At 43.4% G+C, this 25,132-nt stretch overlaps 1 protein-coding gene and 1 long non-coding RNA gene across 2 annotated transcripts in view; one reads left to right on the top strand and one right to left on the bottom strand.

Annotated features, from left to right (window-relative positions):
- The first annotated feature begins 1 nt into the window (after position 1).
- LOC140559679 (uncharacterized) lies at positions 2 to 5,074 on the top strand. The gene is made up of 3 exons (XR_011979903.1): positions 2 to 50; positions 2,275 to 2,580; positions 4,469 to 5,074. It is a non-coding gene; the product is annotated as an uncharacterized lncRNA (long non-coding RNA).
- A 1,911-nt stretch (positions 5,075 to 6,985) lies between these two features.
- The window catches only part of mmp24 (matrix metallopeptidase 24), a 57,348-nt gene continuing 39,201 nt past the window's right edge, over positions 6,986 to 25,132 (bottom strand). Inside the window, exons 8-9 of the mRNA XM_072684930.1 lie at positions 22,084 to 22,350; positions 6,986 to 16,358 (exon numbers count right to left, since the gene is read on the bottom strand). Of these exons, the coding sequence (XP_072541031.1) occupies positions 16,021 to 16,358; positions 22,084 to 22,350 (605 nt within the window). The 3' untranslated portion in view covers positions 6,986 to 16,020. The remainder of the gene's footprint in view (positions 16,359 to 22,083; positions 22,351 to 25,132) is intronic.

Below are 25,132 nucleotides of genomic sequence, written 5' to 3'. Positions count from 1 at the left end.
GCACGCCGCCTTGGATCACGGGAAAACGGGCTGTTTTGTTTTGGTTGAAGGTATTTATGCTAGTTTTATTTTTTTTTATATATAATTATGTTGAATTATGATGTTAAAAGTCGCTTAAAATGCTGGATTTAGGGGTTTAGCGTTAGATTACAGTGCATTTTAATACAGAGCCTTAATGCATGGCGTTATAACGCGCCCAAGGTCTAGCTAAGGTTACGCCACAGGAAGTAAACATACATTATTATTTAATATTTTATACTGATTTATGTCTTAAAAAGAGATTCAGGCAACGTTAAACATGTTTTTTTTACTTTTTAAATATTTTGCAAATATATGCATGAGAAAGGAATTAATATAGACATGTTTTAATATTTTAAAAGTAATTAATATGACACATTTACCAGTAAAATACACTGCTCATAAATAAATAAATTAATAAATAATAGAAGGACCACTCTCTGTGAAATCTACCTGTCCAGGTGTGGAATCAGCAATCACCTGCTGTTGTGCAAATGGAACAGACAACAGGTAGAAATGAGAGGCAGTTGGCAAGACAACCCCTATAAAGGAGTGGTTCTGCAGGTGGTGACCACAGGCCATTTCTCTGTACTCATCCTGTCTGGCTGATGTTTTGGTCACTTTTGCATTTTGTCAGTGCTCTCACCCCCATAGGTAGCATGAGGCGATGTCTACAACCCACCGCTGTTGCTCAGGTAATCAATGCAAGCTGTGAAAAGAAGGATTGTGGAGCACAGTGTCCAGAGCATGCAGCAGATACCAGGAGAAAGGCCAGTACACCAGGAGACGAGGAGGGGGGCGTAGGAGGGCGACAAACCCAGCAGCAGCAGGACCGCTACCTCCTTCTTTGTGCAAGGAGGAGCAGTGCCAGAGCCCTGCAAAATGACCCCCAGCAGGCCACTAATATCCATGTTTCTGCTCACACTGACTTCATGAGGGTGGTATGAGGGCCCGACCTCCACAAGTGAGGCTTGTGCTTACAGCCCAACACCGCGCAGAGCAATTGGCATTTGCCAGAGAACACCAAGATTGCCAGATTCGCCATCGGAGCCCTGTGCTCTTCACGGATGAGAGCAGGTTCACGCTGAGCACATGTGACAGACGAGTCTGGAGACGCCGTGGAGAGCGATCTGCTGCCTGCAGCATCCTCCAGCATGACCGGTTTGGCAGTGGGTCAGTAATGGTGTGAGGAGGCATTGCTTTGGAGGGCCGCACAGCCCTCTAGCCAGAGGTACCCTGACTGCTATTAGGTACAGGGATGAGATCCTCAGACCCATTGTGAGACCATATGCTGGTGCAGCGGGCCGGGGGTTCCTGCGGATGCACGACAATGCTAGGCCTCATGTGGCTGAAGTGTGTCTGCATTTCCTGCATGATGAAGGCATTGAAGCTATGGACTGGCCCGCCCGTTCCCCAGACCTGAATCAGATCCAGCACATCTGGGACATCATGTCTGAAGCTGGATCAGCCTGTAACTTAATTTTCCACTTTTATTTTGAGTACGATTCCAAATCCAGACCACTATAGGGTAATAATTTTGATTTACGTGAATCGTTTTTATGTTATTTTGTTCTCAACGCACTCCACTATGTAATAAATAAAGATCTTAAGCTGGTATATTTCATTTAATGAGATAAATGCGTTCATTTTTTGAGCAGTGTATATAAATGAGGAGAATGCTTTTAATATTAACAACACACAATAAATATAATGTTCTTTTTTACTGTGTCGTAGAAGGAGTCGTAGAAAACCTCAGATTCATACAAAACAGCTCAACGTTTCTGAACGACATGAAGTTCTATGTTAGAAACGCAGTTTAAGCATAATATATTTCATAGCTGCATTAATAAATGTTTTGAAATGCATATAATTAGCTACCATATGGGATGTGACGTAGTGCCAACATTGCGATACGTTTATTTTATATTTTATTTAAAAATGCAAATTTTGGTTGTGCAAATTATTAATATAGCATCTTAAAATGTAAAATAGGTCTATACAATATTACTCAGGCATATAAAAGCATGTACATATATGTAAATGTGAATAAATAATACTAATATTTACCATATTTAGTTAGTTTAATTAGCTATATGTTCAATTAATGTGGTTTAATTATAGAAATGTAATTAAAACCATCACAGTTTTAATTGATAGACACGTTTATCTTTAAAAACGCAGCATATGACGTTATTTTAATGTTGGGAAACGTTTCTGTATATTTAATATTTTATTTTATTTTTACTGTAATTACAGAGAGAAGGCTGTGCCCTGCCTGTCGGGGGGATCTCTGAAGGGTGTCTGAAGCCTCCTTTATTTTCCTCCCCCGTTCCTCTTCCTCCAGCCTGCATGGCAACGGGGCTACACCCGGCTGATTTGTGAGCCAATCAGGACGAGCCCCTGGAGTGACGTCTCTTGTGTCTCACGCTGTCATTAGTCAGGGGGCTGCGCCACGTCACTGCGGTAGCAGCGCGTCACCCGCGGACTCTCGGCCGCGCGCCGGGTTCTGCCTGGAAACACCGCCAGACCAGCCGGAGCTCGTGGGCCGGAGACTCGCGAGGGGTAATGAGCTGAACCGCGTGCCGGTGTCCCACGATCACGTTCCCCACCAGCACGACACAGCCTGATTCCAGCTCCCTCCAGCTCTACATATACACATATGTAAACATCATCATCAGCCATAACATTAAAACCACCCCCACCATTCTGTAGGTCCCCCTCGCGCCCCCAAACCAGCTCAGACTTCTCTTAAAAAGTGTCCTGACCAGCTGAAGTCCTGTAAGCTGTGAGTTGGGACCTCTACAAGCGTCAGTGAGCACTTTTGGTAGGTGCTGACCACTGCAACCTGGGAACACCCCACAAGACCTGCCTGGGTTTTTTTTTTTTGGAGATGTTCTGACCCAGTCGTCTAGAAAATCAGGAGACAGGAGACACTAGAGCCAGATCGTCAGTGCTGTCCATCTCACCCAGCGGTGGTTTTAATGTTCTGGTGAATAAGGAAGACCTTTACATAACCTTTACATTAGACCTTTATACGGTTCTTCACACTCACGCATCATGGTTCAATATTATATATACTGAACCATATATACTGCCAATATTATAATATTATTATCTGATCACCTACGGTACATAGTATACATTTCTATTATATTCAATAATTATAATATGATATATATTTTGAAATCTTGTATATTATTATTGTTTATTTATTTATTTGTGATTTATTTCCATATGTGAGGTGTACCAAAGTCCTTATAGGCAAGTCCGTTCACTCGGTGGCCTTTGCTGCAATGCCGCCATGCAGACCAGGCTCCAATCTGCTGTAGACTCAGGGTCGGAGGGTCAGATTACTGTGTCCGTATCAGATTTAGGGATTTATCCGTAAACAGGCGCCATGTTGAGCGTTACGGACACTCCCATTCACATTTCAACCAGCGGCCGCTCTCCACATTTACAGTGTCTGCAGGTGTAACGGGACTGTGGTCGGTGATGGTTTCCAACCAGTTGGTTTACTCAAACACTCACGATTGGACCACTGTATAATCAGCTGTTGTTCCAGTTACTTTGAGGCCGGTGTCCAGCTGTACCCACCTCTTTACGTCCACCAGGACACTTTAGTGAGTCGATCGATACACACGAGACTATACCATAAGAAAATCACCTGTGTTTTACCTTTACCGACTTCTCTCTCTGTTTTATGGAAGTGAAATCCAGGAGCAGGCCGGAGTTACAGAGAGTGGTAATAGTTCTGTCCACATGGGGGCGCCACTGAAGCATCCAGTCATTCTTAAAGATGAACTCCAGCCTTTTTTTTAATGAGCCGCATAAATTGTTAGACAAAATCCGTCAGACTGATTCAGACTGGGTTTGATGTGAAACTGGTTCTAGATAACCTCCCTCAGTCAGAGCTGGAGTTCTAGGGAAAGGGAAGCAGACGTCTGAAGCTCTAATAAACTGAAGCTCCTCACAGAAAGTTCTTCACCTAATGGTGATGAAGACGCTGCCTGATGCCTGAGACACGGTTCTACCAGAGTTCTGAGAAGAGTTCGGCTCTAGAACCTGCTTTTAAAATCAGATCATTAAAATGGTGGAGGGATACATGCTGCAGGGTGTAGTGCGGCTATAGAAAGTAGTCCCTAAAGAAAACTGGATTAGTTGAGATTCTCTATTCACTGTTTTACCATCATCATCTTCATCATCATCTTCATCATCATTATCATTCCATTCCATTCACTGGTGGGTTTGGATAGGAAATAAATTATGGGCTGTATCAGTGTTGTATTCATGGCGACCAAAGGCTGCTTCCATTCACCACCTCTGTGAAGAAATCTGTCTCTATAGGGATCCATGCAGATAATAATAATATCATAACCCTACACAGATGTCAACCATGCTTAGCTAAAAGCTGCCGAAGAGCTAATCCTGTACTCCCATCTCTTTCCTGTAGCCATGGGGGGAGGCCAGAGCACCGATTCACCTGCAGAACCGAGGCAGAGGAACCAGGGATGTCCGTCATCGCAAGACAGCGAGCCGCCACCCAGTCAGGGTCTAGACACAGAGCATGGGAGTCGTTCGCTGGAACCAGGCTTGGAGTTGCCACAGCGGAGAATAGGCGACAAAAGCGTGGATGACATGAGCTTCATGATCACGTGCACAAACTGGTACTAGAACCATGACCTAGAACCTTTGCATCCTTTTGTGAGTTCCAGTTTCAGCATAGGATGTAAGAAATGCATGTGCAATCTGTAAACAACAGCAAGCTGTAGCTCTCTCGCACCACACTTACATGTCCAAAAGTATGGAGACATACATTAGTCGGCAGTTTGTCCCACTTTGCCACCTCTACTGTTCTTGGAAGATGTTGGAACATTGCGGTGAGGATTCTGATTGCATTCAGCCTCACAAGAGCATCAGTGAGGTCAGGGGCATCTTAAAGTGGCTGAAATCACTTATTAGAAGAGCTGTCTGGATACTTTTGGACATTTCCTGAATGTTATGTAATTGTATATGTTGAATGTTATTGCAGTATTATTATGTAATATTATAATTAAAGTGACTAGCAATTAAAGTTTTGTTAATGGTATTTATTAGAGTGTTATGTATATCTATATATGGACAAAAGTATTTGGACACCTGCAGAAGCTTTTGTGACAAAGCTTGCACGTCTCAGAGCTTCCACTCTTTTGAGAAGGCTTTATACTAGATGTAGAAGTGTGTCTGTAGGATGTTTTGCCCATTCATTTAGAAGAGCATTCGTAAGGTCACTGATGTTGGACGTCAGGGCCATCTCTGTTCTAGTTGTGTGATGACCATCAACCCCCCTCAACTTCATCCCCCTCCTACTCCTCCTTAAACTCCCCTTCTTCATCATCCTTTCCCCTCCCACAGTTCCCAATGTATATAAGGTCCTCTCGAAATATCCCTAACCAGACTGGAATCGATCAGACTGGATTGGTTCAGACTGGATTGGTTCAGACTGGATTGATTCAGACTGGATTGGTTCAGACTGAATTGGTTTAGACTGGATTGGCTCCGAATGGATTGGTTCAGACCGGATTGGTTCAGACCGGATTGGTTAAGACCGGATTGGTTTAGACTGGATTGGTTCAGACAGAATTGGTTTAGACTGGATTGGTTAAGACAGGATTGGTTTAGACTGGATTGGTTCAGACAGAATTGGTTTAGAGTGGATTGGTTAAGACCGGATTGGTTTAGACTGGATTGGTTCAGACAGAATTGGTTTAGAGTGGATTGGCTCCGACCGGATTGGTTTAGACTGGATTGGTTCAGACTGAATTGGTTTAGACTGGATTGGCTCCGAATGGATTGGTTTAGACTGAATTGGTTTAGACTGGATTGGTTAAGACAGGATTGGTTTAGACTGGATTGGTTCAGACAGAATTGGTTTAGAGTGGATTGGTTAAGACCGGATTGGTTTAGACTGGATTGGTTCAGACAGAATTGGTTTAGAGTGGATTGGCTCCGACCGGATTGGTTTAGACTGGATTGGTTCAGACTGAATTGGTTTAGACTGGATTGGCTCCGAATGGATTGGTTCAGACCGGATTGGTTCAGACCGGATTGGTTTAGACCGAATTGGTTTAGACTGGATTGGTTCAGACTGGATTGGTTCAGACTGAATTGGTTTAGACTGGATTGGCTCCGACTGGATTGGTTCAGACTGGATTGGCTCCGACTGGATTGGTTCAGACTGAATTGGTTTAGACTGGATTCGTTCAGACTGGATTGGTTTAGACTGGATTTGTTCAGACTGGATTGGTTCCGACTGGATTCGTTCAGACTGGATTGGTTCAGACTGGATTGGCTCCGACTGGATTGGTTCAGACTGGATTGGCTCCGACTGGATTGGTTCAGACTGAATTGGCTCCGACTGGATTGGTTCAGACTGAATTGGTTCAGACTGGATTGGTTCCTACTGGATTCGTTCAGACTGGATTGGTTTAGACTGGATTGGTTAAGACTGGATTCGTTCAGACTGGATTGGTTCCGACTGGATTCGTTCAGACTGGATTCGTTCAGACTGGATTCGTTCAGACTGGATATGGTCTGACTAGACTAGACTGACTGTGATCAACTAAGCTGTACTCCAACGCTAAAGATCCAGTCTCCTGACTCCTGAATCTGCCTCCTGTCTGCCGGATTTCTAACAGTACTAACTAACCCCCACAAAACCTGTCTGATGTTCTGGAGATGTTTTGACCCAGTCATTGTCTAGAACATCACAGTTTGGTTCTCGTCAAAGTTAGTCCATTTTTCCTCCTTCATCACCTTCAAGACCTGACAGTTCAGGAGCCTCTAGAACCAGATCATCAGTGTGAATCACGTCAGCTGACAGTGGGTTTAACGCTAATGACATAAAGCCTGAAGTGTACAGCTGTTCCCACCTATTGATGTGCATCAGTAAACTGATCAGTGACTGATTAATCACACATAAGAAACCATATATTTCTGCTTGATTTATTTTTTTTTACTTTTATTGACATTTCTTTGTTAATAGAACATGGTGATATTATTAGGTACACAGTGTAGAACTGTCGACTTAAAACGGAAATAAAAATACAGTTTAATCATCATGGAATTTAAAAAGGTCAACCTTTGCAAATAAAGCTGTAAATATATCTATATTATTCAAATCAAGACAATTTAAAACCACCGTCATTCCTCAGAATGAGAGCATCGTACAAGATGGGTGAAATCATGAGTTCTTCAGAGTGAAAGAAAAGTACAAAATCAGGTTCAGCGTCTCGGTTAATCACTGTATTTACATGAATACTCATGGGCGAGGCTGAGCGGACAGCGACGTTTGACCTGTAAATCAGACCATGTCCAAAAAAAACCCCTAAAATGTTGGTGTGTCCTGTTTGCAAAGAAAACAAAGGAAATGCATTTCTGTACAGTAACAGCTTTCAAACTTCAAAAAGCAAACAAATAAAAATAACTTTAAAGCTATTTCAGATAAAATCTCAGGTGTAATCAATCCTCTGTAGGCAAAGAACAGAAAGACGTTGTTCCTGTAAAATCCTGGACTCCCTCTGATATGTGTTTTCTCCCTAGTGTTAGTCTCGTAAAAGGACTACAGAAACCAAAGGCAACAGCAGGTATAGGTTAAGAGTGGCCGCCATCCAGAAAACGGTCCACGGTCACACCCAGAAAAAGAGGCAAATCACCAGAGAATTCCCGGCCTAGCCGTCCTGTACGGGCCTGCTTACTCTCCAGTCCAGCCCGGGTCAGTGTTGGCCTGGCTTCACGCTCGTCTTCGTAGATATGAAACCATAAATACTGTAAATATAGAAAGTTCAATCTCACTGTTCTTTAAAAGGCTCCTCTCGCGTCTGTCTTGTCTTTATGGCCTCAAATGTGCGACAGGTGGAGTGTGTGTTGAGTCTTGCTCAGCTTTCGGAGCCTTTATATGAAAGCGTACTTTATATTAGTTCTTAAAGTCAACAGAAATCGGAAATAGTCATATTTGCTGCCATGGTGCCCTGGACTCAACGTGGACCAATTTTAACAAAAATTTTAACCAAAAAATGGACAAAATTATTTTTATTTATTTGCCAAATGGTATTTTTTCTTTCTTTATTTTTTTAATTCCTTATTTCATATAATAATCAGTTATTTGAACATGTGTATATACAGTGGCATGCAAAAGTTTGGGCTCCCTAAAAGGTTTGAGCTCTCAGAAGTCTTTGTATCTCAGATCTCAGACCGTATTCAGCTTCTTAGGGCTATGGCTTGTTCACAGGCATCACTCTTCTGGAACCTAGGCTAGGTGGGTTCCAGGTGGGTGTGGGCTCTGAGCAGGTTTGTACATGCATTTTTACTGGGACCCAGCTGGGCTTCTCATCATTAGAGCCCACCATCATCTTACATAGGTCCCATCTAGGCCCATATGGGGCCCAAGGTTCTTCTCTGACCCTGGTGAGCATCCAAATGTGATGGGGCCAACGTGGAACCCAAGGACAAAACTTTCTGGTTCCCGGTTGAGCGACCCGTACTGGTCCCACATGGACATGTTAACTGCCCTAATCAGCTGCCCAGCACTCTGAACATTATAATTCATTTATAATTAAAAAGAAAATTGATCTGAAGTCCTCAAAGCAGGAGAAGACTATAAGAAGAGTTTTTTCCAGTTATTGTAATTAAAAAAATCAATCAATGACTAATTGATTATTAAGGAAAAGCAGTTAACAGAGACTGGAACAGAGGTCTGGATGAGATTTGGGTTAGGCCGATGTTGAAAGGACCTTCAGGAAGACTGAGCAGGCTCTGGACTGATGGTGCACTTTTCTACTGTGCAGCGACGCCTACACTAAGACGTCCTTCACAGAAGAGTCCATGTCACCAAGAAGGAACATCTGAACACGCCTGCTGTGATTTGGAAACAGGTTCTGTGAACTGATGAAGCAAGAATAGACACCTCACCCACTGTTAAACAAGGGGGGAAGGATCGGCCATGCTTTGGGCTTGTGTTGCAGCCAGTGGCACGGTGGAGGGAAGCATGGAATCAATTAAACACCAGGAAATTCCTTTTCTGGTATTTTGACAAAAGTATTGGGACACCTGCTGATTCATTGTTTCTTCTAAAATTTCTTCAAGGGTATTTAAAAAAGTTGATCCTGCTTTTGTTGGAGTAACTGTCTCTACTGTCCAGAGAGGAAGGCTAGATTCTACTAGATTTGCAAGGAGCATTGCTGTGAGGATTTGACTGATTGTATTCAGCAACAAGAGTGTTAGTGAGGTTAGTCAGGATGTTGGATGGATGATCACCACCCCACCTTATATAAGAAGTACTGGATGGAGCTCCACCACCATCATTCCAGAGAACACAGTTCTTTCACTGCTCCACAGCTCCTCAATGCTGGGGGGCTTTATTATACCCCTCTAGCCCACGCCTGGCCCACGCCAGGTTCATTTTGAATGGAGTGCCCAACCAAATGTTTGCACGCCACTGTAATTAACATTGATTTTTGATTTGTTTAGACCCAAAACAACTTCAGGTCTTAAGATTCAGCTTAAAAATGTCAAAAGGTTTAAGATTTAAGGTTTAAATAGTGAAATTCCATCGCAGCACTATCACCTGTGGCAGCAACCTGAGGTATGATTTCCCATTACTGCAGACTTTAAGATCCAATCTGTGTACGGCTGTTTTTACATGAGCCCCTGATTCTTTAGCTGGACCCTGTATATGACATCCACACACACCACAGCAGTCCACACCAGTCTTACGCTCCCCTGTGAGAAGGAGAACGCAGTAGAACACGCAATCGAAGCTGTGAGGAGCATTTGATTGTATTCAGCCCCTCAAGAGTGAGAGCATCAGTGAGGTCAGGTTCTGATGTTGGATAATTAGCTCTGCCACTGCAGCTCATCCCAACCCAAAGGTACTGGATGGAGCTCCAGCATCACTCCAGCTTATAATTCTAGGCACGGTGACCTTAGGCTGCTCCAGACCGTCCCGTTCTACTGCCCACTTGCTGTGGGGGCGTCTAGAAGGGGCGTCTGGATACTTTTGGACACACAGCGTGTCTTTATGGCAGAGTATGGAGAACTGGAGATGCACATGGAACACACTCTTATATGCTACAGCGCCAAGCTGAACCCCAGTTGTGAGGAGATGCTTATTTTGGGTCTGGACACCCAGCGCCGGTTCATCAGACCATTCGGAGCAGAGGAAGACGATGAGTGAAGCACAGTGTGTTCCATTTTAACCATCCCACCCAGGACCTCCTGTACCCAAGATGCAGAACGCCTCCATCGCCTCAGCACAGGCTGGCACCGGCAGGCGCTCGGATCAGACTCGTATCTGAGAGACAAAAGCGCTGGAATCTCTTAAGCAGCACAGACGTGTAAGAGCCTGCTGCTGTTTTCATGCCATCTCTCTGCCCACAGTCAAGCTGCTCATCACGGAGACTCAGAGGACAGAAGTGGTGCAGAACAGAGCCCGACTGATTCAGAACCACACTAACGCTCTCCTGTACACCACAGCACCTCACACACCGCAGAGTTCAGCATCCTACACTGCGCACCTGAAGACCTGCTCACATGCTTTCCTCAATATCTACTGTATTTTGGGATCAACAATCGTTTATTAAATAATAAATCATATCCTTCACTGCTCGGGTTATAGTTTTCTGTCCCAAGATTCATTAAACACTCTTAAAATATCTTCATATTTTACAACATTAATTAGAATATTAATGATAATTAACATGTCATTAGAAATTCTCGTTATTCTGGATGTTTACATCTTTAGAAATTCACTCTGGATATTGTTTTTAGAAATTCATTCTGGATGTTAACATCTTTAGAAATTCACTCTGGATATTGTTTTTAGAAATTAATTCTGAATATTATTTTTTAGAAATTCACTCTGGATGTTAACATCTTTTGAAAGTCATTCTGGATATTGTTTTTAGAAATTCACTCTGAATATTGTTTTTAGAAATTCATTCTGATATTGTTTTTAGAAATTAATTCTGAATATTATTTTTAGAAATTCATTCTGATACTGTTTTTAGAAATTTACTCTGAATATTGTTTTTAGAAATTCATTCTGGATGTTAACATCTTTAGAAATTCACTCTGGATGTTAACATCTTTAGAAATTCACTCTGGATGTTAACATCTTTTGAAAGTCATTCTGGATATTGTTTTTAGAAATTCACTCTGAATATTATTTTTAGAAATTCATTCTGATATTGTTTTTAGAAATTCACTCTGGATATTGTTTTTAGAAATTCATTCTGGATGTTAACATCTTTAGAAATTCACTCTGGATATTGTTTTTAGAAATTAATTCTGAATATTATTTTTAGAAATTCATTCTGATATTGTTTTTAGAAATTTACTCTGAATATTGTTTTTAGAAATTCATTCTGGATGTTAACATCTTTAGAAATTCACTCTGGATGTTAACATCTTTAGAAATTCATTCTGGATATTGTTTTTAGAAATTCACTCTGGATATTGTTTTCAGAAATTCATTCTGGATGTTAACATCTTTAGAAATTCACTCTGGATATTGTTTTTAGAAATTAATTCTGAATATTATTTTTAGAAATTCATTCTGGATATTGTTTTTAGAAATTTACTCTGGATGTTAACATCTTTAGAAATTCATTCTGGATATTGTGTTTAGAAATCCACTTTGGATATTGTTTTTAAAAATTCACTCTGGATGTTAACATCTTTAGAAATTCATTCTGGATATTGTTTTTAGAAATCCACTCTGGATATTGTTTTTAGAAATTCATTCTGGATATTGTTTTTAGAAATTCACTCTGGATATTGTGTTTAGAAATTCACTCTGGATATTGTGTTTAGAAATTCACTCTGGATATGAACAACTATAGAAATGCACTCTGGATGTTAACATTTTTAGAAATTCACTCTGGATATTTTTAGAAATCCACTCTGGATATTGTAGTTCTGGAAAGTGTATGGTTTCTCAGAGAGGTTTGAATAGTCTATAGGTCTGTACATCACTCTGGATTCTCCTTAAACTTCTTCTTTATCTTTATAATTTCCTACTCTAAGCAAAAGCGGTTCCACATAGTACTGAAAAAAGGTTCTTTGACTCATAAGAGCAGTAGAACACATTTAAATTATTTTATTTTTTTATATAAAAAGTCTAAAAGAGGTTTGTTTTCTATTTAAAGAATAACATTTAAATGCTTATTTGAGTTGTACTTGTTCTTTATACAGTAGAACCACTGCCTTTACAAAACATCCTTAAAGAATCCCTCTTATTAAAGCTAAAATATAAATATTAAATGATATCGCCTCATATCAATTATCAACATTATTAACCCCTTAATAAAATCACATCAGCCACAAAGCTTTCAGATCAGTCGGGCTCTAGTGCAGACAGGGAGGGGAAACACATCATTTTTGCTGATGACACGGACGTATGTTGCGGGATGTGCAGCTAACGAGAGCTCCTAATGAACATCACCCCCTCAAAATGAGGCTGAACTTAAATCAACTCAAAAACACACATGGATTAGGCCATCGAACGTTTTAAGACAAGGCACAGTGTCTTAAAGAAGGCCCAGAAGCTGTTTAAGGCAGACGAACACACACACAAACACACACACACACACACACACACACACACACACACACACACACACACATAGAGAGAGAAAGATAATTAGGATGAAAAGTTGTTTGGAAGACAAAAGCCAAGAGAACACCGAGAAACGCTCCGTTTTCTCTCATTCAGACGCCTCTGCTGCCACACTGGTCGCGTACAGACGCTCGGACGTCCAGAGAAAACATTCACACTGACTGACCATTCAGAGATGTTTAAGATACCAAGAGTGTAGCACCCTTTCTGCATCCAAATCTGAAGCAGTCTAGCAACTGGCCAGCTGCAGAGGCGTGGGGTCAGTGTGCACAGTGTAAAGTGAACTGTGTGAAAGACGTAACTGCATTCATATCAGTGTAGAAATATCAACAAGAGGAGAACTCACGGCCTCGCTGACCGGTGAGTGTGATATATACAGTACGCTGATTATTCTCTGTGGGATAAACAGAGAGCGACTGCTGGACTGCAGTGATCAAACAGTGCTGTGCAAAACTCCTAAACATCCATAACCACCATTAAAACTCTATATCAGTTAGTGAGTGAGGTTATGCCTTCAAAACCATTAGAATCAGGTCAGTGAGAGTGTCTACCTGTAATTAACTCTATATAACATTAGAATAAACCCTAAATAAAAAAGTCAGTGGTCAATGAGAGCGTCTACCTGTAATTAACTCTATATAACATTAGAATAAACCCTAATAAACAGAAAGTCAGTGGTCAGTGAGAGTGTCTACCTGTAATTAACTCTATATAACATTAGAATAAACCCTAAATAAACAGAAAGTCAGTGGTCAGTGAGAGTGTCTACCTGTAATTAACTCTATATAACATTAGAATAAACCCTAAATAAAAAAGTCAGTGGTCAGTGAGAGCGTCTACCTGTAATTAACTCTATATAACATTAGAATAAACCCTAATAAACAGAAAGTCAGTGGTCAGTGAGAGTGTCTACCTGTAATTAACTCTATATAACATTAGAATAAACCCAAATAAACAGAAAGTCAGTGGTCAGTGGGTCAGACTGTGCTGTTGGTCAGTAAAGTTATTGAGATGCTGGTTAGTAGATCGCAGGTTTGGGGGCTGATCTTCTCTGTGAACTCCAGACACTGTATGGACGTGTTCAGCTCCACCAGCAGCTCCTCTGATTCACTGTAATGAAGGACTGAGAAGATAAACTGGGTGTTGGATGGGAACTGGGAATACTGGACCTCCTCCGACTGACACACTCAGTCACAAGGTACTGGTTTATACTGGTTTATTTGTATTTATTCTAATGTTAGATAATCAGCTTTGACCTTTTATTTAGGTTGTTCGAGACTTTTGCACAGCACTGTTATCAATTATATCAACTGTTATCAACTGAGTATCAATTATAATAGTAATGATTTACTGAAGTGTATGCATATGAAACACTGTATCTAGCTGAGAAAAATGACAAAGACTTTCCTAAAACCTCAACATCTCTCAGAAATCCAGTTAGGCCAAAACTGAGGAACTGTGGGTCAGAACTGGAGCCCTGATTCAGGCAGTCCTTAAGCTTCCTCCACGTTTTAATTCCCACTATTAAAACCAGTGAAAACAGCAGGTTTGTGGAGGACAGTCGGTAAACGTGAGATGATTGAGGCATGCTCAGATGGATTCCTCGGCCGTCGCTCTTTCACTGTAACACCCCATCAACTAATAGCACTTGACAGACGACAGAAACTAAAGCAAAGCAGGCATAGGAGTTGTTCAACAGTCCCTGCATTGTCACCGTTAAACCATTGTAGCCAACAGCAGGAGACCTGATTCCTCCCAGAAGCTGGACTTGGATGTTGGTATTGTTGGTTTTAGCGCTGTTTGATGGAATACACTGCAGGAACCTAGGCTGAACATGTGAGCTTGTCTTTATGACACTGAGTCAATTTAGAAACAGGGGAGTAAAGGTGAGTGTATTCACGGTACAAACTATGCCATAATTCCGGAGCTGTACACAAGCTGTAAGTGTGTAAGCATTTGCACGTTTGTGTTAGCGGCAGGTACAACCTAATTCAATTTAGAAGGGGTGTCCACAAACTTTTGGACATCTGCTTACCGTGTTGAAAACCAATTCAAAGCATTTTTAGACACTGTTTGCAAATGTGTGCATCTCTGTGGAGGTGCATTAGCACTGTTCTGATATGTGCGAGGATGCTGAGATGCCACAGCGACCAGAAAAAAACTAAAGCAAGCTCTAAAAGACCAAAATGGTTTAAAGATGAAGATGAACAATGGGAACACCTCACCTCCCTAAAACCTCCTGACCTCTAAAATGTCACACGGACCGAACCTTCAATTATTATCATTCTACATGTGCTGAAGACATTCCCACCTTGTGCCATCTTCAGGCAATACCGTGTTCAGGAAAGAAGGTTCAAATTAGGTAGCATCATAATAAGAAGAAGAAGAAAAGGGGGAAAGGGAACTCTAGCTAGAAAGAGGCAAAGCTGGCTTAAAGAAACCAGTTATACATCGATGATGTATTCGTCTACCTACTTCCAAATCGCCAACCACACACACAGAAAACCACGGCCATCATCCTAATGTGCTCTTCAAGTTCTCTGAGAGCTCGGAGACAACAAGGTCATTTCTGGACCCAGCTGCAGACGTCTGGATGGACTTGTGGCGTCTGCTGTGTGCCTGTGTTGGAGCAAGGTAGGGAACAAACGAAGGTTATAAAGAAACCATGACGTCATACCACTGCCTCCCGATCTAACAAACAAGAAGTTTGAGTAGCAGAGAGAACAGGATCAGGTCCCCTTGTCAGAAGCTTAACACCCCCCCTCCCCCAACCTCCCAGCTGAAGTCCCAGGCTGAGTCTTACACTCCGTCAAAAAGACTAAACGATCAACAAGACTCGGGTTTCTGTTCTATGGCCGTTCTACCTACATTGTAATTCAAGTCTCTGACATTTAACAATGTCAAAATTTTTTTGTTCGCTTGGAAAATTCTTGAAATTCCTGTACAAGTCCGTGTTGAGAGCAAGACAAAAGCTCGGCTGGCGTCCGGCTACTTCCGGCTCCCCCCGGGTCGGTGGTTAGAAATCAGTGTGGTGGTCCTCTGACTGCCCTGCTGCCTCCAGCCAGGCCGAAAGGCCGAAAGCGATGGTCAGCTCCTGTCCATGCAGCCCAACACTCATTAAAGCCTCGCAGTCCTGCTTTTGCTTTTGGCTCATGCTTAAAAAAGAGAGAGAGAGACAAAGTTAGTGGTTTTAGTTTTGTCACAGATGGACGGACACGGACTCCACCACATCTCCGCTCCCCAGTCACCACGCAGTAAACAGGCACTGGTCACGTAGGTGCTTCCGATGGTCGCCCAAATAGCCATCGCTAGTGTCCTCTAGTGTTCAGCTCTGCGGCGCCCCCAGCCTGTCATACCCACTCCTGCACCGGGTGTTTGTAGTAGGTCACGTGCTGCGGGACGGCTTTGTTCTTGAACTGGAAGATGGTGTAGACGAGGACCAGGATGCACAGCGACAGGATGCAGGGGATGACCACGGCGATGGCGTTCACGGTGCTCGGCACGTCATTGATGGCCACCATGATGTCGACGTCGTCGTGAGGGAGGTGCCTGTCCTTGTTCTTCTCCATTTCGGATTGGTCGCAGCCCATCCAGTCCTTGAGGATGGACTTGGGGTAGCCCGGCTCCACCGTCAGCTTCTGGTTGTCGAACTTCCAGTAGTCCTTCCCTTTGTAGAAGTAGGTGTAAACTGGAAAGAGGATCAGAGAGAAATAGTATCAGTTCTCCAGAATCAGTACTCACCTACACCACTGTAAAACTGGTGACCTTACTGGGTTTGCCTATGGGTCTGCAGCCAGAAAACGCTTCTTCTACCATCTCAGACTTCATAATACAAGCACTCTGGACTCGGTCTGGACCAGGGGGTCTCATCGTCTTGGCCATTGGACTCGCCAATTGTAGTTTCTGGTTGAGTCAAACTAATATGTAAAAATATTATATTTATTAATATTTCCCTACTTTTGACTCCCAACAATACGCACTGAACTTATAGGGCAGTGGCGGCTCAGCGGTTAGAGCTCCGGGCTGTTGATCACAGGGTTGTGGGTTCGATACCCGGGCTCAGCAAGCTGCCACTGTTGGGCCCTTGAGCAAGGCCCTTCACCCTCTCTGCTCCCCGGGCACTGGAGTTGGCTGCCCACCGCTCTGGGTGTGTGTGTTCTCACTGCCCCTAGTTCACTAGTGTGTGTGTGTTCACAACCACAGATGGATCAAATGCCGAGGAAACATTTCACTGTACACCTTACAGAACTCAGGGGTTAAACTGGGCCAGAGTGGCACGTTTGGCCTGGCTCCAGTACTGTACCTTGAGGATTATCATATTACCACAATACTGAGCTCATAATCATCATCAGTTATTAGTTATTAAGAAAACTGATAGGTCACTTCAGTAGCACTGCTCAGTCTGAGGAGTGAGTCCGATCCCCCAGTTCCAGCACAACTAACACACCACCACCACCATGTTACTCGGTGTAACTGCAGTGCTGTGAATGACACACCACCCAAATCCTACCTACCAGCTCTGTGGTGGTCAGTCCTGTGGGGTCCTGAGTAACACACAGGGTGAAAGGAGGCTGATGGGCCGAGTTCATTTCAAACCAGTCATAATGTTCTGATATGACTGTGTATTTCTTGCTTTGGTCCGAGCCAAGCGAACCGAACGGCAAAAATGAACGCACTCTTGATGAGGCCTCCGCTCAGGCCTTGCCAAAGCGGACATGGAAGTGTGATGTGAAATAAAGTGGTTATCAAAGCAGGTGTTTGCGTTTACATGCAGACGGCGGTGCACAACCTTTTCAGACGGCTCACTGAATATTCATGAGGACGTGTTTAAGCGTCCTTCTAAAGGTTCGAGGACAGCTGCAGAAATTCCAGTGTTATGCAATTCCCCCGAGACTGTCGGATTGGGAATGCCAGATAAACAGATGCCTATGAGACACACACACACACAGACATACACACACATGCTCATTTGCACACACAGATGTGAACACGCCGAAATTGGGAGTGTGACTGCTGAGGGTCTCGGCACTACAGAACACTGATACACTATATGGACAAAAGTATTGGGACACCTGCTCACTCACCGTTTCCTCTGAAATCAAGGGTGTTAAAAAGAGTTGATCCTGCTTTTGTTGGAGTAACTGTCTCTACTATCCAGAGAAGAAAAAGGCTTTCTACTAGATTTTGGAGGAGGAGCATTGCTGTGAGGATTTGATTGCGTGATTAGTGAGGTCAGGATGTTGGATGTTGATGATCACCACCCGACCTCATCATCCCCAACTCATCCCAAAAGTACTGGATGAAGCTTCACCATGATTCTAGAGATGACTCCACAGCTTAATGCTGGGGGGCTTTATACCCCTCTTGCCCATGCCTGGTGCCAAGAAGTGCATGTTTGGTTAATCTGCTCCAGAGAGTCATATTCTATTGGCAGTACTTCTTCTCTACAGGGACAACAACTTAAAGCAGCTAAATGCATTCATTAGAAGGAGTGTCCACAAACATTTGGCCATATAGTGTATCTGTAATCTCGAACCAGCAAAAGTTGCCAAGAAAATACAGAGTTACACTGAGCTGGATGAACAATGAGCACTGGGAGTCAGGTCCCAGATTCAGCCCCATTCCCCCATCCCATCCCTTATTCAGCCCTTGTTGCCGTGTGGAGCAGGAGGTTATGACACGGCTATCAGAAGCGATAATCGCCCTTCTGCCACTGAGGACTCCAGAGAGGAGAGGCACTGATATGTGATTTTACACAGCAGCTGCAGAAACGTCCGGCTCGCACTGGTCTGGAGGAATGGTCCTTAACCCCCCCTCGGCTCTCCCACCGCCTGCAAATTCAGCCCAACGCCGCTTTAGCAGATGCCCTTACAAAGCAGGACGCAACGAGCCCGAGAATACGGCTCTGTGTGCTTCCCCTTGGCAGCGATCATATAGGATCAATAGCACATTATGCACTGTCGGGCTCACAGTCGTTAGCTTGATTGATTTTGTTTACCTTGAAGGCACTGCTTTCAGCTGTCAGCGCTCCTGTTTAAGGTCACGCTACACTCTCAGAATTCGGGGACTTCAGTGCTGCTACTGGGGTCCCTTCAGTATCAGCAGTGGAACGTCTTTACTCTACATACTGGACGATTGGACGTACACTGGGGGTCAAAAAGAGCTGCTCAAATGTTGTGCTTTGGACTGATCACTGATACACACCAATAAATAACATAAAAAAACTAATAAACATTAAACATTAGAGAAGCACCTCTTGCAATTTTATTGTCTGATTCCGATTTTCTTTTCTTTTAGGAGTTATAAATGACAGCATGCATAAACAAGTGTTCAACTTTTCATTAATACTATTAAATAAATACTAACCCCTTAACTCTCCAATTCCTGGTACCTACAGAGACGTCTGTACAAACTGGTGGGGCTGTTCTCTGCATATAGAAGAAACGTTTGAGCCACTGCTGGGTAATAGGCTGTTTAAGGGGCTAAATATATCATATTTAACAGTGTGTTTGAACATTTTTAGCTATTCTAGATTAAAGAGACGATGAAGATTTGACGTTTGAAGATTAAAATGATGTTCTATATATTTTACTTTTAAAGCATGTAACACAGTTATACTTTAATGCAGTATTAATAATGTATGATTAATAGCAGCGGTAATCAGCCTCCGATCGTGTTGCACTCAATGGCCGAGGCTACTGCCCTCACTAGAGTCCCCGCTCTATCCAGTTTAACCACAGTCAACTCCAGCTGGAAAACTCCGCCCATCATGTGTCATTTTTAATGAGGCAGCCAGTAATATGAGAGTTCAACTGAAGGAGAGTAAACGCAGGGCTGAACAGCAGGACAGATTTACTCATATCTGTACTAACACCTGCTTTTGTTGGCGTATTTTGGAGGCGCATTGCTGTGAGGATTTGATTGACTGCATTCAGCAACAAGAGTGTTAGTGAGGTCAGGATGTTGGATAATGATCACCACCCACCTCAACCCAAAAGTACTGGATGGAGCTCCTCCACCATCATTCCAGAGAACACAGTTCTTCCACTGCTCCACAGCTCAATGCTGGGGGGCTTTATACCCCTCTACTAGCCCACGCCTGGCATTATTAGGAAGCATGGAGCCAATAGGGTCATGTTTGGTATGTCTGCTCCAGAGAGTCCTATTCTATTGGCAGTACTTCTTTTCTAAAGGGGTTAGACAAGCTGTGTGTGTGCATTTACACACCTGTGTCAGCAATGGGTGCAGCTTGAAGTAGCTGAATGCCTTCATTAGAAGGGGTGTCCACAAACATTTGGCCATATAGTGTAAATGCAAGAAGAAATGCAGAGGCAATACAGCATCTCCCTTTTAACAGCAAGACACCTCAAAATCAGCTGCTGAGGGTTTGTGGCTGTTCACCTACGTCTTCTTTGCTGGCGTCAGTTCAGCTTGTCATCTGCTGTCAGTTACATGAGGTCTCCTGCAGGAGCTTTCTTCAGAGTAGCATGCTCTGCAGAACCTTGGCACCTTGTTGAAGATTACACGCTCTCAGCAGGTGAACTCAACAGAGCTTCTATTCAGACTTTTGCTCTTCAGTCAGTGGAGGTGTTTCATTGATTGCTCACTGTGTCTGAAACCTGTAGCAGTGCCCTCAGCGTTACACTGCATGCAGGTGTCTACACAGATAAACCCCTCTGGGGCCTCGAACCACTGCCCTTTTGCCCTGAAACTGCCCCTGTGCCCTCTGGGCTGGTGTGAATTGTTACATATGGCCTCCGCCATTGCTCAGGGTTCGACCATTGGCTCTGCTTCGCCACCGGGAAAGGAGCCAGAGGGTCGGCTTGGCTGCCCATCTCTAAATCAGGGGTTCCCAAACCCATCCCAGCCTCAGTGTCTCAGACCGTCTTCACTGAGCTTTCAGCACAGAAGCAGAGTGAATTTCCCCCTGGAACAGTGCTCCACCAGGCGGCAGTTGGAAAAGAGGCGAAGGATGGCTTTACATGTATTGCAGGAGTTAGGTCCTTGTGTGAGGTCCTTACCCCCCCTAGTGCTTGTGCTAGGGGAAGGTACGAACGGGTGGGTTAATTGGCAGAACCAAAATGTGCAAAAAAATGGAAAAATGCAAAATACTAAATTATAATTTGAGCTGGGTGGGGGTAATTTTGGTTTAAGGAACCAGTAGGTTGAGAATACTAGCTCTGCTGCCTCCACTGATGGCTCCTTTCTACCCCGCCTCCACCTACTTGTTATCAATTGTCATATGTCCCAAAGGGGGTACAGCTGATATAAGGGTGGATATACTGTTTAATCATGGTTAGGCTCCAGATATGAGGGTGAAGATGGGGTGTAAACAGGGTGCATTTAATGGAGTGTAGAATTTGACTAAGGCAAAGAGGTGCAGGAACATGAATCATAGCCAAAAGCTATATATTTCTTCCCTTTGCTCCTCATGCCAAACCAACGCTGCTATCAAATAACCACTGAGGGTGACTCACAGCCAAAACAACCCCCGTCAACACAACAACACAGCAGAGCACTGCGCCAAATAAGCTCTAATCGTTTACTCTATAGTGATGATCACAGCACAAGAGGCACACTCATCACCTCCACACAGCGATACGCTACCCTGCACAATGATCACAGTGCTAATAACTGCAAACTGGCTGAACACGGACAGAGCAGGCTCTCATTTCTGCAGTTCTGCAATTGGCTGTAATGGTTTTTCCACATGGTTCCCCCAATATACTCCACTATACACTATATATGTCCAAATGTTTGCGGAAACCCCTTCTAATGAATGCATTCAACTACCCATTGGTGACACAGATGTGCAAATACACACACACAGCTTGTCTAGTCCCTGTAGAGAAGTAGTGCAAATTAATTTCCCAGCCCTAGTTGTGGGTTCAATACCCTGCAACTGTTGGGCCCTTGAGCAAGGCCATTAACCCACTCTGCTCCAGGGGTGCTGTAGCATGGCTGACCCTGTCCTCTGACTCCTGGCTTTCCAAGCTAGGATATGTGGGTTTAGTACCCTGCCACTACAGGGATCTACAGTAAAGCAGCTCCAGAGTGAGAGGAGTGATCTACAGTAAAGCAGCTCCAGAGTGAGAGGAGTGATCTACAGTAAAGCAGCTCCAGAGTGAGAGGAGTGATCTACGGTAAAGCAGCAGCTCCAGAGTGAGAGGCGTGATCTACAGTAAAGCAGCATGAGCTGGACCTGGGCAACACTGTGGTACTGATGTTGCACAAGCCCTTCAGGGGGCCGTGCTAACGCTGTTGGTATACACTGTGCAAAATATGAGCCTTTTAAATCCATTTAATGTAATTAATGTAATTAACTAGTCACTTCCCACCCAAGCTTTCCCAACTGTGTTTAGGTACACCTGCCAGTGCTTCAGCACTGCTAAGCTTCAGCACTCGTCACTCACATCCTTCCCGACTGACGAAAGCTCCTTGAGGCGAATCAGGGATGCCCTTCCACACAGTGATGGGTTTGGGGTAGCCCGGGTCAGCCGTCCGCTTCTCTTCGTTGTAACGCCAGTACTGATCGCCCTTAAAGAAGTACGTCTTGCCCACAGGCTCCCAGCGGAGGGCTGTGTCGATGCCGTCACGGGGCAGACAGTTCCCCAGCTCCACCAGGCTGTGAGGGTAGCCCGGTTCTGCTGTAACCTCCTTGAACACCCAGTACTTGTCACCTAGGGAACAAAAATCAGATTGGAGAATGTTCAATTAATTTTTTTTGTCTACAAACATTTCTACAGACATATTCTTGTAGTATTTTACTATAACAAGTAAACTGTAAATATATATATATATTTTGCATTTCAACTCGGAATACATTAAGGGTGATATATAAAGTATGGATGGAGAAATTAAATGAAAAGCTGTATTGTGATAACACTTATAGAAAGTGCCTTAGAAATAAATCAGAACTGCATTAATTCTGTATTTACTGCAGTGGAGTAAAAGTGAATAACCCTCCCCAACTGTAGGGGGAGCCCATGAGCAGACAATAACACAAATGCCAGTAACAAAAGAAGCAGAAGCAATGTTTAATCAAATTTAGCAACTAATAAACAACATAAACATAAATTACAAAACACTCAGCACAGAACACAGGGAGTCCAAGAACACCACAGCAACCACCAAACAACTACCTAGAAACCCTATAGAAAGGATCTGGGATGCCATAGCAAGCACCTAGCCACCCCACTGTAACCACCCTAAATACCAAAAGAACCATTCTGCAGTGGAGTAAAAGTGAATTACACTGCACATCTGTAGGGGGAGCCCAGGAGCAGAAAATACCACTAATACCACTAATAAAAGAGGCAGAAGCACTGTTAAATAAAATGTAGCATCCGGGATACCATAGCAACCACCTACTAACCCCATTGCAACCAGTTATAATACCAAAGCAACCATTCCACAGTGGAGTAAAGTGAGTTACACTGTAGCACACCTGTAGGGGGAGTACAAGAGCAGAAAATACCACAAATTCAAACAAAAGAAACATAAGAACTGTTTGATAACATATAGCATCCGGGATACCATAGCAACCGCCTAGCAACTCCATTGCAACCAGTTATAATACCAAAGCAACCATTCTGTAGTGGAGTAAAAGTGAATAACCCTCCACAACTGTAGGGGGAGTCCAGGAGGAGAAAATACCACAAATTCAAATAAAAGAAGGAGAAGCACTGTTAAATAAAATGTAGCATCCATGATACCATAGCAACCACCTAGCAACCAGTTATAATACCAAAGCAATCATTCCACAGTGGAGTAAAGTGAATTACACTGTAGCACACCTGTAGGGGGAGCCCAGGAGCAGAACATACTAATTCTGGCCTAATGCTGCTTTATGAAGTGACAAAGAGATACGATTCAGTGAAGGTTTCCATTCATCTGCTTAACAGAGAGGAAGACCGTAGAGCCGAGCTGATTACCGCCAGGCAGATGTGAGGTTAGCACTATTAGCACGTCTCCTGAATGTCTGCTTAGGTAAGACGGTCCATGATGTGAAAATGATCCTAGGCACCTTGCATAACTCTGTATTTATCAATATTGATGTAAATTTGAGATTCTGTATGAGGCGTCCTGTGAGCTTGTTTCTTGATGAAGCCTGTGAGATCTGGAGCCTCCGACTATAAATATCCTCTCAGCCTCGCTCCGCACAGCAAGACTGCACTGGGCTAATTCACTGGAGGGAGGGAGGAACGGAGGAGAATCGCAGGGTTATGAGAGGGAAGAAGGAGAAACTGTGTTTGCAGGAGAGAGATGCAGATTAGCATTATCCTGAGGAAACCCTGAACTAACAGATTGACAGACTGACGCCTCTGAGTGGAGGAGGATCGATACTGAGCTTCTTTGAGATTAGGATCGGATTAAGAATCACGACTTGCCTCTAACGTGCACAACGTTCTCAGAGAACTGGATTTGGAAGACTTCTCCGCGTGGGAGAAGTGCTGGTCCAGGACCAGTTCTGTCTTCACTCAGTGATTAATGAACGCTGTTCCCGTTTTAGGACACATTTAGGACCAGATTTATGAAGCTCAGCAGTAATAGCGCTACGCCGTACACGGCTCTCAGGGCGCTGCAGCATTTTCACATACAAACACATTCAAACGCAGCAGCAGCCAATCAGAACAGACACCCTACTGCGCTCATGCATGTTAATGTGCACTGCCAAATGCTAGTTTGGGTGGTCGAATGGACCAAGAATCTCAGAATCAGAACCACAGATCCTAATAAAAGAAGCAGAAGCACTGTTTGAGAAAAAAAAAACAATAGCAACTAATAAACAACATAAATAAACATAAATAAAAACACCTGATCAACATTTAGCATCAATGTGATATCACATCTTAGCATTGTTGCCATTCCACTGTCAAAAGCAGCAATAACTTAAATAGAAAGTGAAAATTAAAGCATCCAGAGATACACTATATGAACAAAAGTATTGGGACACCTGCTCATTCATAGTTTTCTCCACAACTCATCCCATCCAAAAGTACTGGATGGAGCTCCACCACCATCATTCCAGAGAACACAGTTCTTCCACTGCTCCACAGCTCCCCAATGCTGGGGGGCTTTATACCCCTCTACTAGCCCACGCCTGGCATTATTAGACAGCATTGTGCCAATAGCTTCATGATAATTAGAGTCCTATTCTATTGCCATTACTCCTCTACAGGGACTAGACAAGCTGTGTGTGTGTGTGTGTGTGTGTACATGTATTTGCACATCCCTGTCAGCAATGTGTGCAACTTATTATAGCTGAATGCATTCATTAGAAGGGGTGTCCACAAACATTTGGACATATAGTACACAACTACTTAGAAACCCTATAGAAAGCATCCGGGATACCATTGCAACCACCTGAAATACCAAAGCAATTTTACATAGACAGTTGCACCCTAGCAACCACATAGCACACTGGCATGTGTTTCCTTTAGGAAATGCACTTTTCCAGTT

This window comes from Salminus brasiliensis, chromosome 7 (assembly GCF_030463535.1).
Source record: "Salminus brasiliensis chromosome 7, fSalBra1.hap2, whole genome shotgun sequence".
Lineage (NCBI taxonomy): Eukaryota > Metazoa > Chordata > Actinopteri > Characiformes > Bryconidae > Salminus > Salminus brasiliensis.
Note: the sequence above shows the minus strand (reverse complement) of the source record. Positions and strands in the feature narration are given on the sequence as shown.